The sequence below is a fragment of the Schistocerca cancellata genome, chromosome 4, assembly GCF_023864275.1.
Source record: "Schistocerca cancellata isolate TAMUIC-IGC-003103 chromosome 4, iqSchCanc2.1, whole genome shotgun sequence".
Taxonomy (NCBI): domain Eukaryota; kingdom Metazoa; phylum Arthropoda; class Insecta; order Orthoptera; family Acrididae; genus Schistocerca; species Schistocerca cancellata.
This window is the reverse complement of record NC_064629.1, coordinates 674031040-674043458: the sequence shown is the minus strand read 5'-3', so window position 1 is coordinate 674043458 and position 12419 is coordinate 674031040. Positions and strand designations below refer to the sequence as shown.

Here is a 12419-nt window from a genome sequence, read left to right as displayed (position 1 = left end):
TAAATTTCTTTATTTCTGTCTATGATCACAAACTTGTTATGTCCTTAGGCTACTGTTTTCCATCAGCAATGGCCATCTTCAGATATGCACAGTAACAACAAAAATACAACTAGTGGAGTGTATACAGCTTAAAACAATGAAACAGGCCATAATGAAAAGTATTACTGACACACATGTGAAAATTATGCCCATTAAATATGACACAGCATACCTAGCATAGACAAAAATAAAGTTATTCTGCACTTTCTGGATCACTGTTCTATTTGTAACCACGGCATAGCTTGTGCTGACTATATTTTACCAAGAATGATTGAGCTTGATGATGCTGAACATACTCTGATATGTTCTATTGAGAAATGTATCAAAAAGAGAATCTCTCCCCAGTATCATTGTTTACTATGATGATTCTTGCTCTTATGTCATGGATATTGTAAAGTAAATAAGTTCTAGCAAATAATGTCAAAGTAATTAACACAAATCTTTTGAATGTTTTATGCTTTAACAATATCAATGTATTGACAGTGGAACAAGTGGAATGTAGTGATGGAAAGCTGGGCAGCACTATAGCTCATTTAAATGCTCACATTTTTATGTGACTGTTGTTGTCATAACCCAACATGGATCGGAACATACTTATTTTAGAATTTCACTCTCACATCAGAGGTGACACGGGATTTTAAGATCATCCATTTCTTGGTACACAAGCACCTGTGTACAGGAATGAAACAATGATTTTGGACATTGGGCTAAAAGACAGCGAAATGAGACTCTGTGCTGGCTTCCTGGTCTGCTTTTTATTGCCTCTCCACATGTTAGCAACAAACTTGCAGAAGAGCACAAACACTGGCTTACACAGACATAGATGGGGCTTCCTAGGTTCTCCAATTTGTTACCAGAACAAATGGCCACCCCAGCCTATACTTTGTTAAAATTATAAACAGTGTTGGAATTATGTAATACATTTATATCGGATATGAGAAAGTTCCAGAACATCGTTCTAGAATAAGTTATATCGAGTATGTTCGAGAAGTATCGATTGTGGTGACAGATACGTTTGTGTATATATGTGTGAGTGATGAGGCGCAATAGTCAGTCTTCGTGCGTCTATTTTAATAAAGTTAACATGTGTATATTTTAATAAAGTGTTTTATAAGTAAAAGTGTGAACTTGATTCGAAACATGGTAGCAGAGTGTGGTTGTTGAAAAGAAAAGTAGAAGTTAAATATTATATTGTGGCCGTCGCGTGTTATTCAGAAAGTTCGACATGGCTGATATAACTATTCCTGTATTTGATGGCGAAGACTATGGGAACTGGAAGCAGCGGATAATCATGTACCTAAAAATGAAGAAATGCCATACAGTGACTACGAGGGCAAAAGTGAGTTCAGACAACGAAACGTGGGATGAAGAGGACTTGAAGGCTATCAACTATATTTATGGTGCAATCACAAATAAGCAACTAGAATTCGTGAGTGACAGAGAAAGTGCTTTCGAGATCATGAAGAAATTTGATGAATTATATTCGAAAGAGTCTACAGCCCTTCAAATATTATGCAGAAACAAGTTGGACAAATTGAGGTTAAGTGATTACAGTGATACGGGGACATTTTTCAGTGCATTTGAAAAAACTGTAAATGAGCTGAAATCTGCAGGCGCTAAAGTAACGGAAAAGGAGAAGTTAAATTATATGCTGCGAACGTTACCAGAGTCAATGAGCTATATTGGGGACTTAGTGGACGTCTTGAAGGAAGAGGACCAGACAGTTGAATACGTTAAAAGTAAGATTCAATTATTGAATGCAAAAACTGGAAATGAAGAGGTAAAATCAAATGCATTTCACACAGAAAGAAAATTGAATTCAAGAAATCAGGAGCAAGTATGTTATCGATGCGGCAAAGCAGGTCACTTCAAACGTGATTGTAACCAGGGAAGAACAAGTAACAGAGGCACATGGCATCGTGGAGTACATTTTCAAAGCAGCGACAGAGGTAATGGAAATATGCAGCGTGGAGGCTATAGCAATGTACAGCGTGGATATTATGGCAGCAGGCAACGTGGTCGAGGAGAGCAGCATGGTTTTAGCAGCGGTCGGCATCACAGCAAGCAAGGTTACCATCAGAGTGATCATGGTATGAGTAGTTTTATAACAGAGGTTAATTCTATGATAGGTCAAAATAGAACAGTAGAGTCAAGTAATAACAATCAAATTCAAATCAATTGGTTATTAGACAGTGGCTGTACTGATCATGTTATTAATAATGAGGAATATTTTTCTAAGAGTATAACTTTAAAACAACCTATAAATGTAAAAATTGCTGATGGAAAAATTTTGCAAGCTACTAAAGTTGGTAATGTAATTAGTAATTTTCCTGTCTATGATCAAATGGTTCCAATTAATATGCGAAATGTTTTCTTTGTAAAAGACATAGACAAAAACTTGATCAGTTATGCTAAAATTACAGATAATCACAAAATTGTATCGGTAGGGAATAATGCTAAAATTTTTGATAAAGCTAATGGATTGATTGCGATTGCATGGAAAGAGGGTTGGTTGTATAAAATGAGTAGTACTATTAATAAAGGAGAAGTTAATGTTAATGTTATGAGTAAAGACAATAATATGACAGCACAGGAAAAATGGCACCGCATTTTGGGACATGTTAATTTCAATTATCTAAATACTTTATGTAAACATCAATTGTTAGATGGGGTTCCTTCAGAACTAGAATCAGAATTTATGAAATGTAAAATCTGTATCAAAAACAAAATGCATAATGTTCCTTTTAAAAATAACAGAACCAAAGCAAAAGAAATCTTAGAAATTGTTCACGCAGATCTAAATGGGCCTCACTCAACTACTGGAATGCATGGGGAAAGATATTTTCTTTCTTTCATTGATGATTACAGTAAGGCAGCTCGTGTTTACACCATAAAATCTAAAGATCAAGTATACAAATGTTTTGTAGAGTATATTAATGAAGTTGAGAATCTCACTGGGAAAACTGTTAAAAAGATAAGATGTGACAATGGGAAGGAATATTTAAATGAAAATGTCTATGAATTTGTGAGACAAAAAGGAATTGTATTGAATGCTTGTCCACCTTATGTGCATGAGCTTAATGGTACTGCTGAAAGGTATAACAGATCCATCATGGACATGTCACGGTGTCTGCTAGCCGAAGCGCGAGTAGACAAGAGATTTTGGCCTGAAGTGGTTTGTGCAGCAGCATACCTCAAAAACAGAACTTTAGCTAACACCATTGAAAAGAAAACTCCTTATGAGATATTACTGGGGAAAAAACCTAATGTTAATCATTTGAAGTTGTATGGGAGTAGAGTTTTTGTAAGAGTACCTGAGCAACTGAGAAAGTCGAAATGGGATAGGAAAGCCGATTTGGGGGTTTTAATGGGTTATTGTGAAGTAGGCTACAGAGTGCTAATAAATAATAAGATAGTTGTTGCTCGACATGTGGACATTGTTGAAAGTGGTGTTAAATGTATTGGGTTTAAAAGATTATGATTCAGTAAGTGAATATTCTAGTGATTCTGAACACGAAAGTATAGAAAATGAAACTGAACTAATAGAAAGACAGAAGGAAATTGAGAAAAATGAAAAGCTTTCTGATAATCATGAATCAGAGAAAGTACTCGAGTTGAGGAGATCATCTAGAGAAAGAAAACCAAAAATATTAAATGATTATGTTTACAGCAATTTTATTTATGTAAACTTTTGCAGTGCAAATAGTCCGGAAAGCTTTGAGGAGGCGATTAACAGTGCCGAATCAAATTATTGGGAAAAAGCGATTAATAAGGAAATTGATTGTTTGAACAAAAACAAAACATGGGAATTAGTAGATAAACCAGTTGATAAAGAAGCCATTGATGTAAAGTGGGTTTTCACAAAGAAATCAGAGAGTGTTTACAAAGCAAGATTAGTTGTCAGGGGGTTTCAACAAAAAGAAATCGTTGAGGATATTTATTCTCCAGTAACCAATATGCAAACATTAAAGATTTTGTTGTCATACTGTTGTCAAGAAGGTTTGGTTATAGAACAAATGGACGTAGAGACTGCGTTTCTAAATTGTAAAGTTTTATCTGAAGTTTATGTAAAGCAGCCAAGAGGATATGATGATGGTACGGGTAGAGTCTGTAAATTGTATAAAGCATTGTATGGTTTGCGAGAAAGCTCACGAGCTTGGTACAATTGTCTTGACGAGTTTTTAAGAAGTTTAGGTTTTAAAAGGAGTAAATATGATTATTGTCTTTATGTATTGCGAGATGGAGATGTCTTGATTTATTTGATTATTTTTGTCGACGATTTGCTCATTTGCTGTGTGAGAAAAGAAAAAATTGTTAAGATTAAGAACTTATTGTCAAAGCGATTTAATATGAAAGATTTAGGTGAGGTAAAAAGATATCTTGGCATCGATATTAATTATGATTATGAAACAAGAGTTATGAGTTTGAGTCAAGAAAAATACATTGATTCGTTAGCTGCGAAATATAAAATTGAAGATTCGATCTTGTACAAAACTCCAATGGAAGTAAATTTAAAGTTAGAACCAGCGTATGAAGATTGTAATGACGTTAGATATAGAAACTTGATAGGTGCACTCTTGTACATAAGTTCGGGTACTAGACCAGATATTAGCGATAGTGTGAATTACTTGAGCAGATTCCAAAGTTGTTACAGTAGTACTCATTTTAAATATGCTTTGAGAATTTTGAAATATTTATATTTAACTAAAGATTTGAAATTAAACTATTGTAGGAATGAAAGTGCTGAGATATTAGATTGTTTTGTGGATTCAGATTGGGCAGGTGATAGTGTGGATAGAAAGTCAACTTCTGGTTATGTAATTAGATTATTTAGTAATGTTGTATTTTGGAAGTCAAGAAAACAAGCGAGTGTCACAAAGGCTTCAACTTTCGCAGAATATGTAGCATTGTCTGAAGCTGTAAGCGAGGTGAAACTTGTACATGATATTTTAGACATTTTTAATGTTAAATTTGAAAAACCTATTGTCATATATGAAGATAATTCAGGAGCATTAAATATAGCGAAGTTTGGTAATTTCACAAAGAATTCAAAATATATAGAAGTACATTACCATTTTGTGCATGAGTATTATTTACAGGGACTCATTGATATTGTTAAAGTAGATTCAAATGAAAATGTTGCAGATATATTCACAAAGTCGTTATGTAAAGAAAAATTCATTAAAATTAGGAATATGTTAAACATCGCGATATAAATGTAAGGAGGCGTGTTGGAATTATGTAATACATTTATATCGGATATGAGAAAGTTCCAGAACATCGTTCTAGAATAAGTTATATCGAGTATGTTCGAGAAGTATCGATTGTGGTGACAGATACGTTTGTGTATATATGTGTGAGTGATGAGGCGCAATAGTCAGTCTTCGTGCGTCTATTTTAATAAAGTTAACATGTGTATATTTTAATAAAGTGTTTTATAAGTAAAAGTGTGAACTTGATTCGAAACAAACAGTAATGTATGGTACTAAAGACCATGAGCTTTGAAAGTGCCAGATTCTATTACTTTCATCAAACCCTTAGGTTCAAGTATTTGTCACAATGTAAGTGACATACACATATAGGCACGATCGAAACCGATAACCATAACCATCTGTGGTATTATTTATATCTGACTCACATGTCTTTCTCGGTGTTGTAATTTTCACAAACAGCATCACACTAAAAGTGAGAAAACTACCTGATCTGAGTTTTTGGGCAACCAGAAATATACACATATGTTTACCTTAGAAAAAGATCAGCTGTAGGCACTTTATTAATTTCTTGAGTAAGCCCGAATCTCATTTTAAAACAAACGGTCATTCCATTTATATCCCTGTAACAGAAAAAAAACTAAAACAACTAAATTTAACACAATACATAATATAAATAGTGAACTGTGTTACAGTGGCATTATGATCACATAAATTCACTGTACTACATGAACTTCAGTTATATAATTGTAAACCAGTGTAAAATATGTAATTAATTTAAGGTACAACCTACATATAATAACCACTCACTCGATGATGATGATGTAACAATAATAATATTACAGTACATCCACATGATGCCCCTTTTTTTGCATGAACTACTGTGGTTTCCACAGGAACAAAAGTGCACAAATCAAAATTGCCTGAACTCCTGTACTGCAGCCATACGCACTATAGCATCCACACATTGCCTAAATATGTTTGCAATCAAATGTCGCTGCAGGATTTTGTTATTGTGCTGGGAAAACCGACAATTCATACCTCTATGCAATATAAGATTATTTATAATGCAATTTTTATTGAGATTAAGGTTGGTAATTATGCTTCTTTCCCGGGATCCCATCCTTCTACCTTAGACTGAGTTACTAATTTCATGTCTGAAAACAAAACATTTCTGCAGTTATTCGTAAAACTACAAAAAGCATAAGAGGGTTTTTTAGTGAAACTTCATGGCAGATTAAAACTTTGAGCAGCACCAAGACTTGGACTTGGGATATTATCTCTACCTTACAAAGGCATGTGCTCTACCAACAGAGCTACCCAAGCATGACTAACAACCCATCCTCACAGCTTTATATTCACCAATACCTCATCTCCTACCTTCCAAACTTCATAGTAATTCCCCCATGAAATACGTGGGATTAGCACTCCTGAAAGAAATAATTATCTTGTGGACACGACTTAACCACAGCCTAGGGGATGTTTCCAGAACAAATTTTTTACTCCATAAGGGAGCGTGCACTGATATGAAACTTTATGGCAGTTTAAAACATGCAAGATACTGGCAGAAGTAAAGGTGTGAGGATAGGTCATGAGTAATGCTTAAGTAACTCAGTTGGCATAGCACTTGTGTGCAAAAGTCAAAGGTCCTGAGTTCAAGTCTCAGTCCAGCACACCATTTTAATCTGCTAGGAGGTTTCATATCAGCACACACTCCACTGCAGAGTGGAAATTCATTCTGGAGTTTCTTAGTAGTTATGGAGTTCAGTTATATTTTATTACATTTCTTGTGTAATGGAATTGTTTTATGATAGTATTTCAGATACAGAAAAATACAAGGGCATACTGAAAAGTAATGTCTCCAATTTTTTTTAATTTTATTTATTTATTTATTTTTGAAAATTCTTAAAGCTTTTCAAATAAAACAAATTTTATTAAAATTCTACATCTTTAGAAGGCTCCAAATTGTAGAGTGTAAATTAACTGTGTTTAACAAAACTATGCCAGCATGTGAGAACAATGTGTCATAATCGAGTTTCGAATTCGAAGAGTTCATCCACACGTGGACACCCTCTCCTTCAGCACTAAAATGCCAACTGCACACGAGCACTGCAAATCTGCAAAATCCGATGCCTTGGGTTCACTATCAATTATCCTCCATACAGTCCTGACTTGGCCCTATCAAATTCTCATATGTTTCCAAAACTTAAAGAACATCTTCAAGGACTTCATACTGATAGTGATGAAGCATTCATTGCAAACAGAGGTGAGGTTGCGGCTCTGTCAGTGGATTCCAACATACTAAATTGATGGTATCAACAAACCGGATTATCATTGGGAGAAATGTGTTCATTGCCAGGGTAGCTATTTTGAGAAATAAACACATAGAATGAGGAAGAGAGATGTAGAATGTTAATAATGTTTGTTTCACTTAAAAAGCTTTAAGAGTTTTCACACAAAAAATTTGGAGGTGTTACTTTTCGGCACACTCTCATAATAAAATAATATCACTTTTTAAGTTACATGCTGGGGGAACTGTTCTAAAATTGTAAAAATTCCAACATTTCATAAACAACTCTCTCCATACCACCAAAAAGCAAAATACTGTCATGGAAATGACAGTGGTGAAGATTTTGTTTTAGTTTAAATTCATCAAGATTTTTCTCATTTTATTAGGTTTCACATTTATTAGTATATGGTGTTTTTCTCACTATCCTCTCATACTGTTAAGAAAATTTTCTGAATTGGATTTCTAGAATAAGTGTGTAGCAAGCAATGAACTGCTGTATGCTTTCCTATTTCAGACAGATGATGTGGTCTGAAAACACTCAACAAAATACTATTAAATCATATAAATTTCATGAGCAGGCTGATCATGTCTGGTTGTTGCTGGGGGGGCTGTGTGGATCACCTTTAGGTCACTCAGCACCATTGTCATCAGTGACTTTGCTGAATATGAGCATGTGCATTTCGTGAAATTAACAAAGAAGCCTTTCCTCACAAGCAATATTTCTTGATTATGTACGTCTCGTACATATTAAGACCCCCAACCCTTTCAATTTTGTTAAGCAGGTCTGGCTTACACGAGCAAGGACGGCTGTCTCACTGGACCACGACTGCAGGGAGAGTTAATCCTCCCATCCTCCACGAATGCAAAGATACAAATAATTTTCTTCAGTGAAAACCTAAAACTGGCCTAGGACTAATTTTGTAGACCTGCCATGGTCAGCTGTACCTAGTATATTACAGTTGTAAGGCTGCTAACAAGCAGAAGTTCATTAAATCATCTAGAAACACGTCTATACCAGGTAAAAAACAACAAAGTTATTTTGACTCTTGTATGCCCTCTGCCACTAGGGTTAAAATAACAGGGGTAGCGCAGTATGCCCATATGCCCTCTGCCAGTAGGGTTAAGTTATTCGGAGTGGAGAAAGAACCTCCAAATTCACAGTAGCTCAGGTTTCGGCATTCAAGAGCCTGTATGAGGCATCTGTTGACCATCTGTCAACTGTTTTGACTAATATGGTTCTTGCCAGGTTTCAATAGGGGAAGCATTATTGTCTCCATCCAAATGTTAGGATATTGTTAGTGAGCTCAGATTTTAATAAAACAATCAAGTAGTACCCCTTCAGTGCCTCAGTAAGGCGAAATAACTAGCATAATGAACACCATCAGGTCCTGTGGCTGTTTTGCACCACAAATATATTGGATTTTACCTCTCACATGAAGAAAACATCGGTGGATTTTCCCACATTGTTGGAGAAGCAGTTTAGTGTTATTAGAATTATATTATCACCTTCAGCTGCTGACGGGCATGGATATATATCAATGGGGACAGGTGAAAATGTGTGCCCTGACCGGGACTCTAACCCGGGATCTCCTGCTTACATGGCAGACGCTCTATCCATCTGAGCCACCAAGGGCACAGAGGATAGTGCAACTGCAGGGACTATCTCGTGCACGCCTCCCACGAGACTCACATTCTCACCTTGTATGTCCACACACTACGCTCACTGTGTCCCACCCCAACACACTCATTACTCGTGGAAGACATTCTTACCAAGTCCCATAAGAGTTCGGGGAATATGCGTGCATCCTCACAGAAGAAGACGGTCATGGCCGGTATTGGCAGAACTATATACTTATATGGATTCCATATATCCATATAAGTATACAGTTTAATGTTGGTGAATCACAATGGCTGTGTGGTTCATCATGTCTTAACACACTCAGTGACAAGACACAATCAACTGGCAGTCTCTGCTAAGAATCCATTTAGGCAGCCTCCTTTTGGGGAGGCTGTTTCATAGAAGGGAGTAGCCACTACACAGTAAATCATTATCGACTCCCCACTGAGCAGTACACACAAGAGCAGGTGAGACGGAGAGGTCAATGGCTCACATTGATCCTGTTGCAATGCTGAGGTGTACTCTTTGCCCTCTATGAGGATATGGCTTCCTACAATTCAACCTACACGATTGGTCTTAGCAGAGTACCGTAGCAGGTTATGAGGGTTGCAATCTCCGAGGAGGAGGAATGGAGGGGGGAGTTACCCAACGTCTCGGGGAGATTCTATGGTTTCATACAGATAAGTATGAAGGTCACACCATTATTTTCAGTGGCACACATTTTGACAGCAAATGCCATCTCCATCAGACACAAGAGAGATCTGCTTTGATGATTTCAAGGTTTATTTCTTCAGTGCATGTTTTCCTTTGTTTACACTCACTCTATTTTATCAGAGAAGGTGGCATGGGTCACGATGGCTACACATTGCTGCCATTTGATGGAGGCAGTTTTCTTTTCTTGCAGGGGCATTTGATGATGCACCATCTTTCATTTGTGCACTATTTAACAACACAGTAGTTTTCATGAGGGTAGAGACAACCAACATAGCAAACATTGAGGTTTGCGCTGCTTTAAATGGCTCACTTGTGTCAGCATATGATATTAGTGTAGCAAATTTCAGTTATGTCCCCTCCCCCCTTCCCACCCTCTTATTTTATTTTCTATCCTTTGCATACCTATTACAGTCCTTACTTCACACTGAATGGTTGCCGTGTTGCTAATCCACCTCACTTTAATTTATTAAAGCTATCTTGGAATGTGGTGTCGACATATTTTTCCAAACTTTGTGTTTACTTGTTTCATGATGCTGCATATATTTCATATTCCATCCCTTTCTCAATTCCCCTCCAGATCTAACAATATGTGCATGTTATTCTGTCTCTGCTAAAATTGAAGCTATAGTGAAGTTCCCCTATAATGGGATATTTTCCTAGTATTTTTAATTTAACGGGGTAGTAACCATTGAGGCTTACTTCTTTCAACTAAATGGGTTCCATTCAGTAGCCTCCTCAAAGATTTCAAACTACCAGAAAGCCCTCCTAAATATTTCTGGCTGTAAAATGGAGGACTTTTGCAAATGAACTATCATCTCTGTTACCATGAGTGTATTCTGACATACTTGCACTCTGTCACCTTTGAAGACAACTGTTCTGGAGGACAATCATCTACTATTACTGTAACTGGTTGTGTGTTAGTATTGGCCAGAGGTAGACTCCCTGTGCTGACAACATTTTGTTTTGATTACCAGGTCCAATGGCGATCTCATGAGGAGCAACTGAAATACACTGGCCTAGCCCTACATACCTTAGGAAGTCTAGTGCAACTGACTTGAGGCAGGCTCTCTAGATGTTAGCCATTAGCACCATTTTATCTCTACTACCCAACTAATTCACAGCTCCTCTTGGGACAGAGTTTCTTTCCTTTTTTCAGAAATGCAGTTAAGTCAAGATCCCCACTCCCTGTGACACCCAATGTTTCACCATTACACTTAACTACGGAAGGATGGATTTTGCTGTTCATCAAGATGGATTTTTATGACAGTTCTGGTTCACAGGCACCATTCTCAAATTCAAAATCAAATGTAACACGGCTTGCCCAACTGTATCGGTTACCACAGGAATCCATCCAACTTTTACACAAACATTTACATGCTAGGTCACAGGACAGAACAGTGATTTGGCAGTATCCACGTTGTCCATACTGCCCACAAGGCACCTTTCACCAGGTAGCTACTTTTACATTTGTCACATATGAATGGAAAGAAAAAGGGTGAGTGTAAATTCCTTTGCCAATAACAAACAATTTATTTCTAAGGAACTATGTTAGATATAGCTAGGTGGGTTGCTGCAAAAGATAGTTTCACTCTGAGTCTTTTACAGGTACATTTCTGCATGTGCTCCATTTGGTGTCAGTATAATGTGCAAAAGCTAGTCTTTCTCTCTCCATGACTTGCCAACATCTGTTCTGTCACTACCTCTACACCATCTTATGCTGGTGCAGTAAGAATCTGTCCATCAACAACTTGTGAAATAAACACTTTATCCTCAATGTAACCCCATAAAGAAGTGAAAAGGGGTAATGTCTAGTGGATATGATGGCCATGATGTTGGGACCATCTCTACTGATCCATTTGTAAGGAAGGTGTCATCCAAGAATGACAAATAAATAACTCTCAGTGTAGCAGTCCACCATCTTGTTTAAACACTACTCATGGCTGAAATTACTGTAACTGAAGGGCAACATGCACATGAAGTATTCCCATAGAAACTTTACGAGTTAAGCTACAATTTGCAACAAACCATATAGCTGTATACAGCATAGTTCCTTAGAAATAAATGCCTGTACTTGGCAGGAGGCTTTATGCTCACTCTGTACATTTCAAACTATACATTAGGGTGTCCCTTATTTTCTGACTTCAATATTTTTGAGTGCTCACCGTCATATATTGTTTGAATGATCCATAAAAATGTCTGTACACGATTTTGTTGTGGTCAAAGCTGTGTAACCCATGCCGAGTTGAGTGTGAACTTGCATGACGAACATTATCTTCCACATTGTTCACAGATGTCATGCTGTTGTCACCTCAGCTTATTAGTACACTCACAAGCAGTGCAGTCAGTTGTTTATTTATTACTGATTGTGTCACTCATATTTTCCAATCACTAAGATATCACATCAATTAAGTAGCACCAAGGAAAGTGTGTTTTTAATAGGAGGTATAAAACACCAAGGAACTGGACACAAATTGCCATCAAACAGAAACATGCTGACAGTTTTATTTTACAACACACGCGAAATAAAATTAAATGTTAGTGAAAGTGC

At 36.7% G+C, this 12419-nt stretch overlaps 1 protein-coding gene and 1 non-coding gene across 4 annotated transcripts in view; both read right to left on the bottom strand.

Moving 5' to 3' along the window:
* The window catches only part of LOC126183465 (multivesicular body subunit 12A), a 60086-nt gene that overhangs the window by 32530 nt on the left and 15137 nt on the right, over positions 1–12419 (bottom strand). For all 3 annotated transcript variants that reach the window (XM_049925466.1, XM_049925469.1, XM_049925468.1), the window contains one exon: positions 5783–5872. In XM_049925466.1, the coding sequence (XP_049781423.1) occupies positions 5783–5872 (90 nt within the window). The remainder of the gene's footprint in view (positions 1–5782; positions 5873–12419) is intronic.
* On the bottom strand, positions 9099–9173 carry Trnat-ugu (transfer RNA threonine (anticodon UGU)). The gene has a single exon. It is a non-coding gene; the product is annotated as a tRNA-Thr (tRNA).